Source organism: Pleurodeles waltl, chromosome 2_2, assembly GCF_031143425.1.
Source record: "Pleurodeles waltl isolate 20211129_DDA chromosome 2_2, aPleWal1.hap1.20221129, whole genome shotgun sequence".
Taxonomy (NCBI): Eukaryota; Metazoa; Chordata; class Amphibia; order Caudata; family Salamandridae; genus Pleurodeles; species Pleurodeles waltl.
Window position 1 is genome coordinate 833,376,827 of NC_090439.1, and position 21,338 is coordinate 833,398,164.

At 42.8% G+C, this 21,338-nt stretch overlaps 1 protein-coding gene across 1 annotated transcript in view; it reads right to left on the bottom strand.

The window, feature by feature from the left end:
- Window positions 1-5,636: 5,636 nt before the first annotated feature.
- PIP4P2 (phosphatidylinositol-4,5-bisphosphate 4-phosphatase 2) overlaps window positions 5,637-21,338 on the bottom strand; it is a 125,662-nt gene continuing 109,960 nt past the window's right edge. Inside the window, exon 7 of the mRNA XM_069220457.1 lies at window positions 5,637-7,184. Coding sequence (XP_069076558.1) covers window positions 7,041-7,184 — 144 coding nt within the window. The 3' untranslated portion in view covers window positions 5,637-7,040. The remainder of the gene's footprint in view (window positions 7,185-21,338) is intronic.

The following is a 21,338-nucleotide window of genomic DNA, read 5'->3' on the forward strand; positions in this document are numbered from 1 at the left end:
TTTATGATGTAAGAGTCCTTCTTTCATAAATGTAAATTCTGAACCTTGTAGTATCCTTGCAATTCTCTTAAATTCCTTCACTAAAGGGCTTGTGTTATTTCTTTGGCAGTGTGATCAGGATGAAGTTCACGTAGCTCAATCACAGGTAATATCAAAATGGAAGAACTCTGCTCTTTGAATGCATGCGAGAAAGGGCATCCACTTTCTCATATCGAACTCTTAGTCTGTAATTGATGGTCGACTAAATCTGGAAAACATTAACATTCATCTGGCACGGCTCTGTTTCTCTCAACTCATGGACTTTAAAAATCCCAAATTCATATAGTCTGTCTAGGCTCTCATAAATTAGCTCCTTCTAGTTAATGCCAGTATAGGAAATCATCTTTAGTTGCAAACAATTAGTGACCATATATTGTGTAATGTTCTGCCATTGTTAATAGAAAGCTATTGGATGTGCCCCTTCAGTGTTTTCATTATGCTGAGAGAGGATGGCTCCAGCTTCATCTGTGCCAAATATAAATGGTAATGACACATATCAATGTCTCAAAATAGATGCTGTGGTTAAAACTTACTTTAAAGCTGCAAAAGATTGTTCTTGTCCCTAGTGAACTAGTTGTCCCTAGTGAAAGAGTCTTGTGTTAAAGAGGTAATTGAACAAACTAAGGAAATAAATTATGGTATTAACAGTCTTAAAAAAGAGAAAATCTTTGGTATTACTAGGTGGTGACAACTGAAGAATGGCAGACATTTTCTCTGTATCCATGCTAATGCCTGCAGTTAAAATCATTAACCCTTTGGTGAATTCAAATGAACATTTGGATACTTTAGCATATAATCGGTGTTGGCAGAGTAGCTGGAGAGCTCCTCTCACATTATATCGATGTGCTTGGGGAGTTGACCTAAATATTATTACATAAACTAGGTAGTTGACAACAAAGTGGTCAAGCTGCTCATGGAAGTTATCATTAAGGAAGTGATAGGCTGTTGGGGAGAGTTAGAGAGAACAAGAGACATTACCAAATGTTCATAATGTTCATATTTTATGTTGGACATGTTTTTCAATTCATAAAGGTCCTTAATTGACACCAAGTTGTAGGCTCTGCAGATATTAGGTTTTGTAAACCAACACACCGTGCATAGTTCATCTAGAAGGAAGGAGATAGAAGACGTCTATTTTGTTTCATAATGACGTTCAGTTTCCAATAATCACTGCAAGTGTGAAAAACATCAGTTTTGCTCGAAATGAAAAAAATAGAGTTGTGGAAGGAGATGGTGGAATGATGAACAAAGCCCTCTGCAAGATTTGAGTTTTGAGGAAAAGCAGTCCGACGATGTTGCATCGAAATCGGCATGCTAAGGGGGATGGCACAATGTTGAGAGCGAATAGCACCAGAAAAGTTTCTAAGTACAAAGGTAAAGTTTTGACCGAGGCCTCCTGCTCAGTGTATACGAGCAGGGCTCCATCGCTGTCAGCCTCAAACTTTGTCTTTGTCCCGGTAAAGCGCAACCAGATGCCCTTGTTTACGCTATTGATTTTTAAGCCCTAGAAAGTGCATTATTTTCATTTAATATTTGAAAATTCATAACTCTGGTTCCCTATATTATATCTTTGTAGTTTTGGTGTCATTGTAGGGAGAAACATATTTACTATTTTCTTTTAATTGGTGTGAGATTTGTATTGTGTGCTGTGTCATACTCATTAACTGTATTTGTGTATTTAAATGCTTTACATATCTGTCTCCTACGTTAAGCCTGCCTGCTCGTTGCCAAGCTAACAGGGGTTGAGCTAGGGGATGATGTGTTGAGACCTTAACTGAGCCTAACATTGTCTGGGGGTATTATTGCTAGTGGTATGTGCATATGTATCTCTACTAATAACCAGCAATCAGCCTCCAACAGTAAATAAGTAACCAATTATGATTGCTGGTCTGCTTTGGTTGTCTTCATCCCACCTTGTAAATTTTCTATGGGTTGTACCAATGGACTGTGGAGGGACGATCAGAAGTAATGCTTAGGAGGCTTTTCTTGTTTATGTATTGTGGCTTTTAATTGATATACTAAAGTCACACAAACAGGATTTGCTGCAAGTGTGGTAACTAGATGCTTCATCCAATAACGTCGTCCCTCTAATTAATGTAAGTCTTCTCCTGGGGTTGAAGTTTAGGATGGTAAGGTCTGCCTTTAAGCCCTTTTCTTTTCTTCCTCGTCAGGTCAAGGTAAGCGGTCAACACCTATGCCCCTCAAGAGACAGGAGAATATCCAGTTAAGTGAAAAAACATAAAACAAATAGGAGGGAAGCTAGCCACTTTAAGTAGGTGCTATCCTGGTTACCCCCTTAAGTGTCTTTAGTCTCCACTTTGTGAGAATGCCCTCTTTCTGTAGGCCTGGGCTCTTGTCACCAATACCCTGTGCTCACTTGGCTTTTGTGGGGTCTCCTTTTTCCACAGGGTTAGTTAAGGAGTCCCCTGTAACTTTCCCTTCGATGATCCTATACTGCTGGGTTAGAATTATGTGATTAACAGTGGACCGCCTGTCCCTCACATTAAATTTATCACCATCAGTGCCCCTGTATGGATTCCCCCTCCCTCTTCCAAATGTCCTCTTACTTTAAAAAACTTAGTTGTTTATTTACAAACCCTTTCCCCCTTCTGAGACATGTTTTCCATTAAGATTAACATGGCGGTTAAGCCAGGTTCACTTACCCGTACTGCCACAATCCTCCTCAGTTGTGCTGGGCATGTCCACAGATATGGGTGGCATCCATCACATCTCTGACCAGCTTTCTTCTTGCTTTGTCTCCTCGATGTCAGCCAACTCTACACCTGCTCCATCTAGCTCTCAGGGCCAGAGGATGTCTCTTTACCACCTTACCTTTCCATTATTCAGTTCTGTTCCTCCACGTCTTCCTTGTGGCTCTTGCTCTCCGCCGCTCTCTTCCGGGTTTCTGACACTCTTTTTCTTTCTGTTGTACCTCCCCGTCTTTCCTGTGTGGTTCGTCAGTGTTGATGTTTTGTTTTGTTTACCTATTATCCCCTTCCTTTGTCCTAACTGTGGTCTTTCTTCTCTTGCAAAGTGCCTGTGACTTCTGGCAGCAGCCCTCCCAGGATCCCCACCCAGACTACCAGGTAAGTGTGATTTCCTGCCACTGCCCTCCTCATAGGGAGTATATGGGTGAGCTGAAGGATCCATATTAAGGGGCTTGCAAACTGTCAGGAACTTTCATGGTGGGTATCAGCAGCTTGGCCACTTGCCCTTGTTAAGCCTAGATATTTGAGCCTAGTATAATAAGTAGTGGATACCTGACTCCGGTGGGGGAGAAACACGAAAAAAGGGGTAAGAAAGGGAGAAACAGTGATTCTGGAAGAATACTTTCAGAGACCCCTTGAAGAATACACCATTGCTGTAGACTACAGGAGGGTGTCACCTACACCATAATTAAACTCCACAGGAGGGATTACCAGCAAAGAGTAAACAATGAATGGGTGAATCAGCAAGGCCCAATAGGAGGAAATAAAATACAAGCTTCAAGGATATCCAATTGCTCATGACTAAAGCGTGAAATTCAAGGAAGTTCAGGTGCAAACTGAGACAACAAGCAGCCAAACCCAGCAGATACACAGTTGCCAGACACTGTGCAGTTCTTCAGCCTGCCTTTTATATTTGCTCTGCCAGTCTTGACATGGAAATTCATCACATGGAAAAGAGGCACCATCTTAGTTTGGGGGGCAGTGTTTTGCCTTGTATACGGACAGTGCTATCATGGAACAAGTAAATGCCAATATATGCCCTCTGGCTCTGGTAAATTTTATATTGGTTTCTTCGAGTCCATATCTTTAACTAGCTCTACCAATACATAAATGGTAATTTTTCCCTTGTAGATGAAGGTGGTTTGCACCATTGAGGATACAGCTGGTGACTAGTACCCTTGGTGGACTCTGATGTTTTATGAGTACCAGCTCTAGCCCTGACACACAGGCCCTGATGCAAGAAGGAAATATCCCATCACCCCCCGATTTTGCACTAGAAACATAATTTATTAGGGTGCAAAAACACCTCTCAGTTACAGGGTGGCTCTTCTTCAGGGCCTTGCCTTTTGTGAGCAGCCATTGAGCCACTGCTAAATTAAAGTATTGCATTTGTAATAATCTTGTTTGGTAGTGTTCATGCAAAAAATACGTTCATGAACCCTGGAGTGCACAGGTCAGGCCTCTCCACCAAGTTTCTGGTGACGGGGAGGGCAGGGGCGCTGAGGGGAGTGTGCGACAACCCAGCTTCAAAGTGTTGTTTAAAAATACACTCTGTAGATTAATGTCTGGATTACGAATGCAAGGGAAGTCGGTCCCCTAACAGAGGTGCAATCCTTTTTATTTGGCAGACATACTGTACATGCCTCAGACAGCACAGTACATATTCTAAAATGGGGCTGTCAGGGAGCACGAGTGTATTTTTAAGGCCAGTGGGGGGCCACAAACAGAGCAGATGGGACAGGATCCCGAGCATTGTCCCAGCTTCTGATAGGGCTGTACTTCCTGTCTTATCAGGAAGCTAGGAGTGGGATTCACGTGGGCCTTCCTCTTAAACATGACCCTGCTGCTCTGTCTGACTCCTCATTGGGGATCATGGCTTGCAGGTTCAAGTGTCCAGCACCAGATTCCTGCTCTGCTGCTCCAATGCCTGTGAGTTGCCAGCAAAGGAGGAAAGATAAATAAAAAAAATGACTCAGTGTTGTTTCTCTATTCATGTGCGAGTGAAAGTGTGTTTGTGAGTGACTAAGAGAGAATAACATTAAGTGTGTGTGTTTAATGTGTTTGAAAGTGTCTCTCTGCAAATGAAAGTGAGAATTAATAAGAGTGAGTATGAATAAGTGAAAGTGAGGGAGTGAGTAAAGAAGTGTGAGTTAGAAAGATTGATGGAGGGGGAGATTGTGAGAGGGAATGGGAGTGAGTCAGAAGTGCCTCTATCAATGGTGGAGTAGGTGCCGTTGCACCAGGACACAGAGGGCCTGGTGCAACTGTAGCTGCTGCACTATTAAAACAAAACACCAGTACTCCAGGAGTTAAATTAGAGCCCATGTAACCATTAGTTGTGAGTGAAAGTCGTGACTGTGAAAGTGTGAGTGTGCACAAGTGCATTTGTGAGTGAGAAACTGAGAGTATGGGTACATTTGTCTGTGAGGACACCCAAAGCAAATTCTGAAAACAATGAAGTGAACCCATAGCAAGTATTACGCCCCCCCACTTTCAGAAATCACCAGCCACCACTGTTGAATAACCAACTTTAAAAATGTACTTCAGAGTCTTACGTCTCCCCTGCACCCCTCTTTCTTTACCCCCACATCTTGCAGTGTTTAAGGCTTCAGCTTTGACACGCTATCTACAATAAGGAGTCCCAGGATTACATTTCGGGGACTGGGCACCTTAATCTCCATTAAGTATGATATAATTGTTTTATGTTTTGTTACACTGTGTTAAGCTTATACACTCCCACACCACTAAAGGGCAAATTACTTCTTCATCTGCATCATAAAGTATTTCTATGCCACTCTGGTAGGGTGCTACTCATAGCAATATTGAACATAATAGTCACATATTTGGAGTTTTTCATTCAAACCATGTACAAAAAACACAAACCATTACTTCTGAATAACAATCTTTATTAGTAATGTTTAAAAGATACATTGGATTCCTTATCCAGCATCCATGTTTTAACATTTATCAATGGACAAAGACACAAAGTTTATTAGAATTCTTGTGCTTAGAATCTTTAAAAGGGAGCATTTAATGCTGTCACTAATGAGGATAATTTAAAATGATCTTATTTATCCCTGCACAGTCTAAATCCATTAAGCTATTTTCCGAATATAAAATCATTGCCTTTTAAAGTGTCTTTGATTATATTTAACAAATAGATGGCAAGATTATCGACATGTCTTTCAAGCGATTCCCCTCCCTCCAGCCCTTCTAAAATTACCAAAAACGTCAAACTCGCCAACAATTTGGTTTTCTCGAGTGAACATACTGAACGTGTCTTTCCCCCTGTTGAGTTGAGATGGAATGTAGAAAGTGTCTATTTATATCTGATAGGTGCCAGTGCCACTGGCCAGCACGAGTCACAGCAGCACGTTTCCCATACTGTAGCCAACAGTCCAATTATTACAAGCCCATCTCTAACTAACGACTACCCACACGTGTTTTTAATATAAAATAAAGTAATATCAAATGGTTGCTTGGGAAACTTTTACTTCATCCCCATCAGCCGTGGCCCTGCGTGCAACAACTGCTGGATGTAGCTTGGTAGAAAGATGCTTATATGGATTTCTCTAAAAAAGGACCATCACCTAAGGGTATTCTGATAAGGCTGTGATAATATTCAGGTTAACCACTGCAGAAATAATGCCTGGTTCTATTTCCTGAAGTTATACTGATTCAGGAGTTTTGTTCGCTGACCAGCATAATTGAAAGCGTACATACACCTTCTCAAATTATGTCTTCCAGCTGTTGTTTAATTCTTAAAAGTACACTTGAAACTTTAAATAAGGTTACTGTGATCTTAGGTCAAAGATAATGTAAGCATTTCAAACAAAATGCGTATTGCTTAGAATTCAATGCAAGCTACGTCAATTAAAACTCACAGCTGCGAAGCCATAGTAGAAACACCGACACATGCCTCTTGCTCCTTTGCTGATGCATCTCACAGCACACAGCTAAAGTCACGCAGGTAGATCTCAAAACAATAAAAAGGAAAGGTAAAATATAATACATACAGAACCTAATTGTAGCCGACAGGTACAACACATGTAAACATAGCCTCAGTATCTGTAGGTTTGGAAACTAGCAGCAAAACAAACTATTTGCATAAAATGTAGTGCAATGAGCATTTGTTCTTACAGACAACATTTTAACGGTTTCCTCTGTTGATCTTTCGACTAATACGCCTCCAATCGAATATTTTTTGAGGATTTTTTTTAAATGTCCATTCAGCACCGCCCAGAATCTCTAGACTTCGGCATCACTTGCTATAAGGTGCATCTATAGACAAGTCTATGCAAAGCTGTGCTCTGGATAGCTGACTTTTATGGCTCCCCAGTAACATGCGCGAATAAGGCAGACCACACCCAAAAGATAAGCAATCGCCCAAGAAACATATGTTGCATTGAAGCGCCGTGCAAACTCCTGTGTTCCAACCTGCAAAAAATACAAGATGAATGTTAGATGTTATCAAAGGCATTTGATGTAACTAAATATTAAAATGAACACACCAATTAAAAATCATCTCAGACTGTCATATAGCTAGTCAAACTGCATTCCATTTCAACACAATTTGGATATGTGGGCAAATGTCCACAGAGCTCTGATGCGGACAACGCATAAAGAAAAATACACAAGGCACGTCTAAACACCAAAAATCATTACTATGCCACACTGTTAAGCAACGCTACTAAACAAGCTTAGCTGAACTTAAGGATGTAGCAATGCTCCCAGCACCTTGCCATGACACTCTAAACCCCTAAATTTTAAAATCTCAAACATCAGAAATCTGGGAGAACATACATAACCAAAGAGAACCACATCACCATCCACACCCTAAGCAGCACTCTTTTCCAATGCAATGCACTGTACGTATATATGCGGCTGTCATTACTACTCATCTATGGGCCTCTATGAAGACCAGAAGGCTGAAATCAAGATCCAAGCACTGCAAACAGCTGTTAAAGTTATTCTCGGTAGCAAGAGCTAATACTTCTAAATGCCTGGGTCAGTTTAAAAAAAAATATATACTGTTTTAAACATTTTATTTGTTTTACATTGCAGGAGAGAAGGAATGCGTCGAGTGCGAAACAGATTTGCAATAGTCATAGACAGGGTCTCCAGTTTGAGAGGTCAGTCCATCTCACACTCTTCATGGCCGTATTCCATATACCAAACACAACCCGTGTGGTGGGTGGAAGCGCAGTAGAGACACTCCCACCGTTCAACAAATGGGAAAGATCCTGGCTGCCCAGTACCCATTCCTCCGCTGCATACGCCGGGTCCCAAAAGCCACCAAGCTACTGTTCATTTACAATGAGCACATGGGCTGCCCAGTAGTAAATAGCATGTCAGGAGCAGCTCTCCCAGCATCAACTGCTGGTTTACAGCATTTCCTCACAGCAATACTGGGCACCCCACAGCAGTAATCTAATTTGTGCATTTATCTAACTGAAGCCATTTTTAACAATCGGGAATAGGTGAGTTTGTAGTTAATAGAGTAGACGTGGCAGGGAGATCATTTTAAAAACTGCAGAGACCCAACAGGGACAAAGGAAGAGTGGACCAGAACTTAACGTCCTGTCCAAGACCAGCTAACTGAGGCACCAGGTTCCAGTTAAAGGATCGTGCTGTGTTGTCGGTAACATAGACCCCCAAGTATTTGAAGCCAAGGGTGGAGTATAGGTATCCCCGTGGCCTATGGGATATCTGTCGGGCAGGGAGCGATGGGATAAATCGCAGACTTCTGGGTATTCATCTGAAGATCAGAGTAGGATCCAAAGATATTTAAAATCTGGAGCACCCTGGGGCCTGATACATACGGATTGCCCATAAACAAAAGGACATCGTTGGCTTAGAGGGAGATTGTATCACCTACCTCCTCAGACCACTAAATCCCTGAAGAAGCACGTCCCTCACCCACGCAGCCAGAGGTTCTATCACTAATGCAAAAAGCAAGCGTGACAGAGGACAGCCCTGATGGGTACCACGTGCCACTGGGAACGACTGATGCCACACCCCGAACCAGCAAACTGGTATAGAGAAGGCGCACATATTGTAAAATTGCGGCGCAATTTCAGTCCAGCTTAGGAGGGCTAATAAAAATGCCCAATCCACCAAGTCCAACACTTTAAAAAAAATCAATGGAAAGGAGGGCTCTAGGACCCCTAAAGATATTACTCAAGGCAACTGTATTATGAGCTTTTTGGAGGCTATGTTGGGTAGCCCAGTGAGGCATAAACCCAGACTGGTCGGAGTGCAATAGGTGGGTAAAGACTCCTGTAAGATGGGTAGTGAGCATTTTGGCCCATATTTTCACCTCATAGTTGAGGAGCGAGATTGGCCTGAAATCCTCACAGTGCATACACTTTGTACACCGCAATCTCAGTGGATCGAAGATCTGGGGGCAGTTCACCTCTCTCCAAGGCTTCTTCGAAGGTCTCCAATAGAAGCGGACTGGTCTGTGGCCACTATAGGTGCCAAAACTCGTCCGGGAACCCACTGGGACCAGTGTGTAGACTGGCCAAGGCTGTATACAGCTCCCTACAAGTCACACCAGCCTCCAGCGCCTCACTCTCCTAAGGGGTTAAGCATGGCATCAGCAGGTCTGATACAAACTGAGATAGGACTTCACGGGATCTGCGCTATACAGTGAACGATAGTAAGCTGCAAAGCCCCCTGCAATGGGCTCACTCGCAGTTACCCAGGAACCATCATCGGCCAGTAAGTAAGCCACTGGGGCTCCCACCTGTCTTGGTGTGTACAGCCAGTGCAGTGTCTTGCTGTTCTTTTCACCCCACTGGTAGACTCTACTGCGGGTGGCCAACCACGCCTCTCTTGCCTCCTGCGTGAGCTCCTGATGGAGCACTGCTTGAGTGTGTAACCAGTCTTGCATGAGGGATTCCTACTGTGTTATTAAGTATTTGCTCTCTAAGTTAAGTATATTGTCTTCAAGGTCCACAACATTTTGCCAGGACCTCTCCTGCTGACCCTTGGAATAACTAATAAGACACCCTTGAACCGTAGCCTTCTGAGCCTCACAGAAGGTAATGCAAGAAGTCACAGATCCCCTATTGTCATCTAGGAATTGCTGGCAGGCCTGTTGGCAAAGGGCTCTGAAGTTTTCTTTGTAGAGGCACCAACTGTCAAGGCCCCATCTAGATCCTTTCCTCCTATGGCCCCAAGCCATAGGTGAGTGGTCCAAGAGTGAGTGGTCCAAGAGTCCCTGGGCCAACAGTCTTACATAGCGTACCCAATGGCTCACCCTACCAGGCGTAATATAAGAATCTAATCGAGAAAAGGAGCGATGTGCTTCCGAGTAGAAGGTCTATCCCCTCTCACTCGGATGATGTTCCCTCTACACATCAGTCAGGTTCCAGTTGTGTGCAAATAACGCCAGTAGGTGGGACCTCGGCCAGCACCCGCAGTAGTCGAGGAGAAGTCAAGGCCCACATCACACACCCCATTAAAGTCCCCCATCACACATGGTGCCTCTAGAAGGTCCCTATTAAGGTCCCCAAGCTTAACCAGGACGTCCAAGGCAAGGATGGGTGGTGCATAAATGCATAACTGTGAGAGAGGGTAACCATGGAGAGTGCCAGACACCACCACATATTGGCCCCAGCTATCCTGCCATATCCTGGAGACTACTAAGAGATCACGTCTCCAAATCAGAATGGCCGTACCTAGAGAATCCCGATGAAAGCAGTAGTGGTATTCCCTGAGTCAGGTTTTTAAATATGAACTTACTTCAAGATTGATTCCAGGAATGTAATGTAAGGCCCCATAATCTAGGGGTGGGGGCAGGTTTACCCTGTTGTACTGGGCTCTACCACCAGCTCTGCAGTTTGTGGTAGAAACGTTCTCCTTACGGGAGAGTAAAAAAAGGGTAAAAAAAAAAAACAGTGACTGTCACACCTGTGTCCTCCAGGAGCAAAAATAACAAAGCTGCAATGTTATTTTGTTGGTAGCGGAAAGGAGCAGATCACTGTGAAAAGGACCCATCCATTCCTGTAACTCTAAATGGGCTCAAAGACAGGGCCACAGCTCAGCCAACCTGAAGAGACATTTACAAGTGAGATAAGAAATACAAGGGAGATGAGAAAGAAAGGCAAGGGGAGAGACAAGAGAAGGGAGACTGAGAAAACATGCGATCTGGCATATAAGATACTCGTTAAAGTGGCACAAGTTAAAGAGATAGCTGTGAAAGAGCAATGAGAGAGAGAAAAAGAGACATGTGATACACACAAATACAGCATGAGCAAAGAAAGATGACTAGTTAACTACTGGCAGGCACAGACCAGCAGAATTGCACCCATCGTTGGTGCAAGAGGTGTGGTGGCATAGGTTTTCAGCTGGGAGGGGTCTACTGCTCCTCCAGTATGGCTCATTTCCCTTGCTTGCATTACGGTCGATTGCTGCCATGGTAGGCCACATTGGAAGAGGGCAGCAACCATGGCAGGAAAGAGGGGGTAAGATGTGGATGAGAGCAGTGGCGAGGAGAGACCAAGTGAAAGCAAGGGCAAGGGCTTCGTGAGTGCAAAGCATTAGTGCAAGTCTGACTTTTAAGACAGAAGAAATACAGTGAAACAAAGAAAGAAAGATAGTGGAAAGAGATCCAGAGAGGCGAGAGAGTGTTGAGTGAGTAGGCACGTGTTCTTGCAAAATAATGAAAGCATTGTACCTTCCGTGATACTATGGACACGTCATCTGTGACGAAAATAATCTACTTCTGTTGTATGACAAAATAATGATCATATATTATAGTATGATTGGTGCATATTCGCTGTCCAAATGATTGTTGTAGTCTTTAGAAATCTGAAATCATTTTAAGTGAACATCAAGATTAACATAACCATTATTTTTTTAAATAAAACAAAAAAACGTTTTAGTTTTGGTGCGAGCGCGTGGATAAATAGCCCTTAGTTCTGCATATTTGTAAGGTACACCCAAACATCATTCTGAAATGTAACCTTCTATATATTCAGCCAGCGCTGCCTTCCCTTATAAATGTGGGTGAATAAACGTGGCATTAATCCTAGGTTAGAGTATACCCTTCTATTAAAATAATAGTGCCCTAATTTAGGTTTTCTTAAATTAGCATAACTAAGCCTAATTACAAAAGAGTGCATATTTATTTTACTGTAAATGAGCTGTGCATGTTCATGTGTCATTTTGCTTTCAGAAAATCATTTTAAATTCAGCTGCAAACCATGGTTTCTATTTACATTTAACAAAATAATATTTCAGTAGCTTACCCAGGAAAAGGTGTCCTGATGTTGCAACACTGCAGGGTCGTATAGCTAAACCTACATTAGCATGTCAATGTTATTTATGTGCAAAAGCAGTTATTGTTTTTCTCATGTGTTGCATTAATAAAACGTATGATTTCTTCTATGTAACAAATCATATGCATTCTTAAACAATGAGAATAATGCACAAGTATGTTATTTTGGAATAATGTAATTGGTGTTGTACAAGCAGCATTTTAGTTTAGCCGGTTTACGGTTGTCATGCTCTCGTAATGTTAATGCTCTGGGATCGGGTGCTCTCTTTGTCCAGAACATTATAAAGACGTGCTTTTTGGGAAACAGCCACACATTCTGCAAGCTTAAGAAAACCTTCCAACTTTCTGATTTCTGCTTAGAGAGAACCAGATGCTTGTTGTCCAATTTGTATTTCGGGCATATTTACTATTATTTGATTTATTGCCAGATGTGCAATGCTTAATTTCTTATTTATTACTATTGCATTTATATTGATTGTTGGTTTTGCACTAATTCCCATAACTCTAAAACCTTTTTGCTTTCTGTAATAATACTGTTATTTGAATAAATCTACAATTACAGAGAACTGTAAAGACTTATTTTGCAGGTGTCGTTAAAGATATTTACTGAGGGTTAAAGTTCAGGATTCTCTTTTTCTTGCCTATTGACCCTCCTTAATTAAATAGGGGTTACCTTCCTTTTTTTTAAGAGCGATTAGCCATTTCTAACACCTTCATAATATGGATGGGTGAAGTTGCAAACCTCAAACTTGTGTTTAAGCTGCACTACCGGGTGAAGTTAAAAAATAACTACTCCTTAAAGGGGGTTTTGAACTTCAGTGCAAACATTTCTGCTGCCACATTAGGCAGGGAGGAGGAAAACCCTTGTTTTTTTTTTAATCAGTAACGCACTGCTGTGTCTACTTTACACTGCTGAAAGCCCCAAAGTGGGACTTCTAGATGAGAGAAAGAACATAAGGTGCAGCGGCCAAATACTGACCATTTTGTTCCTTGTATCTCTCAGGTGCAGGTAGGGATTCCCACCTCACTGCAACCCAATGTCCTATCCATTTTGCGTGGGCTACTCAGCTTCAGGGAACACGGTGAAAGAAACAAAGCTACAACTACCTCAGGCACACGTGGGGAACCGAATACTTCTTTGTGAAATGCAAGATTCCCAGAATTCGCCGACTATATGGGTGTAATCAACTCGTCCAACTGTAGTCGTTTTGGAAGCAATAGCTTCATAAGCTCCTCTTTGAGACAGACATCCACAAGTGGACTGAAAGTACTAGCCCATGGAGGGTGCACCAGGGCATTGCCACACTGAGACCCACACAAGGCTTCCAGCAGCTGTGATATGAAAACAAACAAGGCTACAGACTGTTGGATTGTTTACTTTCAACTACACGTTGCATGTGCACTAAGTGAGGAGGCCACATTGATTGTATTAGGCATATTAAATGGATGTTCTTCAGAGCATTACCCTCACTTGCCTCAGACAACTAAATGAGTCCGAATGCAGCTTGTCCATCTTCCCATATATGCATTTTCCGAAGCTGGTATCGAGCACTGGTAGAACAAGAAGAGATAAAAAGTGTACCTCCAGCCTTATCTCAGCATCTGACTGGGAAGACAAAAGTTTGTGGATCTGGACTCGACTGGACAAGTAAGAACTGTCAATGATGACAGCTTGTGCTGGTTTCCGATTGTAGTTTGATTTTAGGGTAGAGTCATTTTTCCCCAGTGCCCATCTGCACACAAAATGACATCACTGGACTACCCATCATCCACCTGCACAATATGTGACATCACTGAATTTCCCATCAACCATCTGCACAGGAAGTGACATCACTGGTTTCCTGTCCACAGTACCCTGCACTCCTTCCTCCTCCTAGGAACTGTTTAATGGCAGCCGCAGCACTGGCACGTCTCTGGTATGCCAAAGGCAAGCCTGTCTACGATCAACCGCATCTGTAGCGCACCCAGCACCAGGAACCATGGTTCTCAACCTACCCACTAATACCCAGCTGCGCTCCTCCATGCTCTTAACCCCATGGACCACTCACTGCATTGCTGATATACGGCAACACGGAAGCAGCATTCACATGTGCCTCCTACAATTCCTCATGCACTTTCTCACATCCACCACTCCAGCACCAACAGCACCTGGCACTAAAAGTAACACAAAGTAGCCTAAAACAGCCTCATACCGACCATCACCCAAACACACCACACTCCCATTCATGCTCAACACTCACTTGCTCACCAAGCATTCCACAGAGCTTTGGGACCTACAGCACCACCATGCTCCATACCTGCTCTTTCTAATGAAAATTGGGTAAACCCAACCTTGCCACCAAACATCGCTAAAGCCATCCCTGCCAGCTACAAGATCGTTAGGCAAGACCATCAACACAAGCCTGGAAGTGTAGCTGTCATCATATTCAACTATACCATCAAATGCACCACATACATGAACACCCCCACCAGCTACAGAGACCACCTCACCACAGCCAACTTCTTGATGGGTGGAACCCTCGTATACAGACTACAAAGACCTGGCACCAATTTTGTCAGGGACAGCATGGACTTCATTGCACCCCTCATCATCAAAGCTAGCACCTTCATCATTCAAGGACCTTAAGTTTCACCTAGAAAATCACACCGACCCAAACTCTATGGCCCTTCTAGAAAATCTGGCCTCACCCAGACCGTTAACAAACAGACACACACCATCAGACACCTATTGGACCCAATTTTCTTCTCAATCAGCAAAATCACAGTCGACAAGTCAGCAACTATGAAATGGACAGACCATTCCCTACTCAGTTTCAGCATACCCATTACACACCATCACAGACCTACCACCACAAAGACTACCTGCTGCAGCTGGAAAAGTATCTCAGAAGAGGGATGGGCTTCTGACCTCTCCAACTGCAACAGTGACTTGCTGAAAGCCATCAAAAACCTCAACAGCTGGATCATTGCATGCCCAACTTGGCTCCCCTCAAGAGCAACCCAAGGCAAGAGCCCAACCACAGCCCAGCTGGTACAGAAGACCTCAGGCGGATGAAACACCACTGCAAGCAACTGGAGTACAAATGGAGAACAAGTCAAGACTGCTCTTGCAGATTACATCAGCGTTAACATCAGCAAGGAAATCTACGCCAAAGATTACACAATACACCTCCTACCTCCTCCATAAACATCAACCCCTCACAAAATCTCTGCAGCAATATCTCAAAACTCTTCTGTAACAAAACTACTTCCATATAAAGAAACTTTAAACCTCAACCGGACCCTTGCAACTCAACTTCCCATCAAAGGCGATGAATGGACATTTAACCTTGTGGCTTACCATCACCACAGTAGAACTCATTGCTACCAAGAAAACCATCCACTCAGGGGCTCTATCTGACTCTTGATCCCACCACTCCTTCTCCAAAGGACTCCTACCAATCAGTGAAGCATTAACATCCTTAATACCTCCATCGACTCAGGTACATTCCTGAACACCTGGAAGCATGCTACCGTCATGCCCCTGCCCAAGAATCCATCCGCTGACCGAGCCATGCTTTCCAATTACAGACCCATCTCCATCCTACCCGGCAAAGGTATTAGAGAAACAAATTACCCACAGCCTTGATCACCTCAGCAACCACCAGTTCCTCGATGTCACGAAGTCTGGATTCAGGCCCAACCGCAGTACAGAAACAGCAGTTATCGCTGCAACAGACAACATCTGCATGTTCCTTGACAGAGGAGACAATGCAGCTCTCATTCTCCTGGACTTATCTGCAGCATTTAAAACGGTCTCACTCCCATCCTCGTAAGGTGCAGGCACACAAGGTTGCATCCAACGAATCGCTCTCTGCTGGATCTACTCTTAACGGATAGAACACATGCTGCCAGCCTGGCACCTTACTCAGTGGAGTGCTGCAACGTTCATCGCTAAGCCCCATCCTCTACAACACATTAATGATCCCTCTGGCTAGCATCATTCACACACACAAGATCAACATCCCCTCCTACGTGGCTGACACACAACTCATACTCTCCCTCTTGGGCAAGACCCCAGCACAAGAAACAAGTTAAGTGCTTGCATGACCCAATCCGCTAACTGGATGACAGCTAACTCTCTCAAGCTCAACACTGGCAAGAGAGAAGTAAAGATCTTTGGCAATTACACTTCACCATGGGGCTCCAACTTGTGGTTGGCCAAACCAAGACCCACACTCATACCCAGAACTCACAACAGGAACATTGGTATAATCGCCGACAGCAAACTGGACATGACCACGCAATTCAAACCTATCACTTTCACACCTGGAATCTATTTTGGATGATATTCTAAAGACTACCAAACAACACTTGAAAAATTGTCTCTCATGCCCCAGTGGCCAGCAAGCTGTACTATGTGAATACCATATAGGCTGGAATCACCAAGCAACTCACTAACAGACTGCAAACCATATAGAACTCAGCAGCCAGATTAATCCTTAACCTCCCACACAGAACTCACTTTGCACCTTTGTGGCCAAAACACTAGTCCAGGAGTTCAGCCTTGCCTCTACTCTAACTGATTGTACCATGGCTCAGTGGAGAGGTCTAAAATATTTTTCAGGCACCTTTTGGGATTAGAATGTCAACCCCATACAGGATCTGAGGAGAGATCATTGCTCTATAAGGGGTAAGTACTGGTTCGACAGAAGGGCTGCCATAATCCCATTTTAACTTCTTGAGCACCCCTACTGTTGCAGAGCTCCGGTTTTTATGATGTCTAGGTGCAGCTGCCAATTCAATACATCATTTAAAGTAATTTTGAAAAATTTGTATGAGGAGTTTTAATCAACCTTCATTTTCGCATTTTCGATTGCACAGTTAACTAAATTGAAGGCAGAACAGAAAGCAACAAAGAAGCATAACAGCCTGGCTCAAGTTTCTACAGCTTTCCGACCCATGGCCCACAGGCTGTAGCAATGATCCACTATCGAATGTCCCTCTTTGAACCCTCCATGCTTGACTGGCAGAAGATCATTGTGCTCTTTTGAGTGTAGTATAAACCTGATGAATTTTAGAGCCTACATCTAGTAAGCTAATTAAATGATAATTTTTGGGGTAATCTGGATCTTTTTCTTCAGCATTGGCTTAATTATAGCCCCTTTCCACCTTGGGTGAAAATGCCTGCTTAAGGTTGTTTTAAATACTTCAGCAAACAATCCAGACCACCATTATATGTTTGATTTCTGTAATAATCGCAGCCAGTTTATCTGGTCCAGCCGCCTTTGTTAAGTTCAATGAGGTTAATACCTTTTTTTTTTATCCCATTTACTGTTTTAAGTGATATATATTCCTTGTCTGGCCTACATCACCCATCCTGGTGAGTCCTGACTTTATCTGCATATCTCTCAGGTAAATATCTTACTGAATCTTCTTCTGGAACCACACAGCTAAATGAGAACTTTATATTAGTTCCTTTCTGCACGAATTCCCAGAGTATCTTAGTATCTTTTGTGGCCAGCACACTTATAATTTCCTCCCAATTTAATCAACAGTAGCGCATCTTGTTCTTATTAATGAAAATATTGAGATCTAGTTTTGCGAATTGCCTTATGCCAATCATCATTTGGGACTTGTCCCTTACTTTTAGTAAGCTTCCTCAGTTTTTTCTAAAGCTAGGAAATGGTCATAATATAATAGGTGATTTGTGAATTTGGATTTTTTTTTAATTCAATAACATGTTGAATATTCTCTGTCACTGCCATGCAGCCTACTACTTTCTTTATCGTAGCTAAATACCACAAAATCATATAACTTTAACCAATGTCATTGCCAACTAGTCTCTTTAATTATGAATGTGGGCTAAAAGTGCTAGTTGTTTGTCATCTAAGCGTGTTTTCCTACACTTAGCACAACTATCAAGGGTTACACTTGATCATGCGGTCTCACTCTTGAGTTTAGAGCCACAGTCAGAGGCCAGTGATCACTCCCATTTAAAAGCCGAACCTGAAAATTGTTACACAACTCAAAATACCAAGTTGAATAAATATACAGTTAATTGGAACATCGCAATTATCCTGTGGGAATGCGTTTCTCCCAGGGATGTCCGCCCATTGTGCCTGTTGAGGCAGACAAAACCCGCTTCGGCAAAACTGAGAAATACTGTTGGAGGGATATAAGTAGTAGCACAAATGTTTAACTAGGCCTGGTCCTCATGTAAGGGGTTTAAGCGCATAGTGAAATCACCCAAAATTAAAATGGGCATGTTTATAGAGAGCACTTGCATTACTTAAGTGGGCATTAAACAAGTATGCCTGTTTCATATAAACTAGATACTAATCGTTGCAGCTTATACAGACTTTCATTGCTTCAGTTTGGGCTGAGTTTGTATACACATTTACTATGCATGCCTGTATCCAGTCACATTTAGTACCGATTCACTTTAAGCCTTTAGCTATTTTTGTTGAAGTGAGAGCCAAACAGCCTGCTGAGGGGTCCATCTGGACTTGCTCCCATATGGATTTGTGGGAAGCCACCAAATTCTAGCGTGCCACAAATTAACCAGGTCTCCTGGAAACAAATTGTGTTTTTGGACTCAGTCCATGCACATTCTAGGAGAGAATCTCTGATATATATTCTTCCCAGTCAATGACCCTTAAGGCTGAAGGCTCCTCTTTGTGAATATCACTTCAACATGTGTATCTATTGTTCACCGACGTGGAACTTGCATATGTCTGGCAATGCTATGAAGAGGGAGAGTTATTTTTAAATTGCCTTGGTAATAACCCACTAGGCCCACATGCCCTAGATACATTTGAGTACTTGTAAGCCCCCATGATTATTTAAGAAGGGTTTTGGTGTCACTAAAACTCCTTCAGGAGTACTAACCTTACTCCTTGAGCATTAATTCTCTATTCACTTTTTAATATTTTCTCTCTAAAGGGGAATTAAAGCCTACTTTCAACACCTCTCCTCTCTCTTTGGTATGGGTGAAAGCTACTTGCTTTATATCTAGGGTTGTAATTGCTCAAAGCGATGGGAAGCTATTAAAGGCATATAGGAGGTGCGATCTAATCAGAGGGTTCCATTTTTTCATGTTAAAAAATTGAGATACATTACTTTCAGCTGCTTTAAGGTTTAACTTTGTATACACCAATCATGCCATACATGCTTTTTATGGGAAGGTTCTTTCTTGGTGCTACTTGAAGCAGGGGAATAGCTATGCTCCATTCTTGACCCGACTGGTCTTCCCTTTTAGACCTCTTTTACTGAGGCTATAGAAATTTGCTGATCATCTTCCCCTCCATAATCATCCTTCTTTCCCTGAAATAGTGGGTACTATGGGGAGAGGGCTCCTTGAGAATTTGCTTCCTTAATTTCTTTATTCCTCTTTTCTGAAGGATGACTCGATCCTCCTTCAGCCTACCTTTCGGAATTGGCCTCCCCTCCTTACACCGTCTAAAGCACTGACTACCAGAGAAGGGTTGTCTCCCATAAAAATAAAATCACCTATTCTTTTTATCAGCATTGCGACTTTGGAGATGAAAACTGAAGGGGTCGCTGATATTTTTCTCCCTTAACAGTCCCTCATTTTTTCCTTCTACTTCTAAGGAGACCATGGGTCTAACTAACAAGCTGATTTCATTTAACTATGATCTTTGGCAATGATTTTTAAAAGGGTAATCTGTGTTTTTGTACCATCATTGTTTACTACTAATGCTTCCAGAATGCCCTGTAAAGGTTTTTTTTCCATAAGAAGAGTACATCCATCATCAGAGAAGAGAGTACGGAGGATGTCTCCAAGTTATGGGATACACGTTGGGATACGTGGCAGTTTTCGCATCCAGAAAATATTGGGATTTCCACGTCTTTTGAGCTGACAGAGTCTTGGGGCCCAAATCTGTTGGCAGAGCTTAAGGACATGAGTTAGCTCCTTCTTCCCTGCCGTTTGACTAGCTGTGTCAATTGTAGTAGGGCTGTGCTGCATTATCTGCTAGAAAAAAGGAAAAGAGGATAACCGTGGATTTGGGTGGTTCAAAAATGAAATCAGAAGAAGACAGATTTAGTATTTGCTCTTCAATCCTATGAATCAGGGAATATTACTGAAAGACTACTTCCTCCATTTGCTGAGGGGAGCTGATTTATGACACACACCCTTTGTTTTTCTTTAAGTGTTTCCCTGCAAATTTCCTTGCTGAGGTTCCTAGGCCTAAAGCGGGAGAACAATCACACTTGGGGTGAGTTTATAGATTCTTGGGAAGTTTTTCCACTTTTATGTCCTGTGTTTGGACCCATAGGTTGCTGTCTTTTTCTCCTTCAGATTTTCCTCTCCTCATGGGCTCCTTGATCACCGTGTGTCTTTTCCACATGACTGGCATCTCTCACATCTACGTTTTTGTGGGCAGAACACATATGACAGAAACACCAGATAATCTCCGACATGGCCTCTGCTCTGGGGACCAAGTCACTTCTTGCCGGTCTGGACTTCTATCTGAAATCAAAAGACTAGTAGGAGAATAAAAGTGTGGCAAGACGCACTTTCCTCCTCCCTCAATGTACTTCAGTGTACCACCACAGTGGCTGCCTCCATCCTTTGGTCTTTTGTGGCCTTTTCAAAAGGTCTTGTGATCATGAATTCATTTTCCTTATAATTAATGAGTCAGTAGGATTGTTCTTGTGTGGGGCTCACTTTCCCTTGTGGGTCGGGTCCCCCAGCGGCAGTAGAACCAACACAGGTGTGCCGAGGTGGCTCTGCACTGCCAGCACTATCACCCTGCAATGCACCCGCCCTCTTGGCTCAACAAGTAGGGCTTGCTCAGTGGTAAAGCAGCAGGCACAAGCTCACAAGGGCATGCCTAGTTCCAATAGCCTGGTTCCCCAAGAAAGTACAGCAGAACTACAAAACAAAAGATTTCTTTTCTGGTCTCTGACCTTGTTTGTGAGCCCAATCGCACCCAGAGTCTGTTGGTGGTGTGGCACTGCTGATGAAGACGCAAAATGGCAAGTCCAAAGCTGGATCAGCTGAAAGGCCGAAAGACATCAGACACAAGCACATCATGCGCAAAACCCCCTACTACCTTTCAGGTACGGTAGACAACCACATGTAAAACTATTTTTCACTCCACAAGAAGTGTATTCTACTCAACATTATACACAACAGCAAAGCAAGCAGGCTTGGACAGGATGTTGGTGCTTTATATTCTGAACATGAATCCCCGAAGTGGAGGTTCAAATTCAGAAGATTTAAAAAAAAGAAAAAAAAAATTGTATTAGGAGTCCCACTTTAAATTACTTCCCTCATCCTCATAGTTAAATCAACAAGA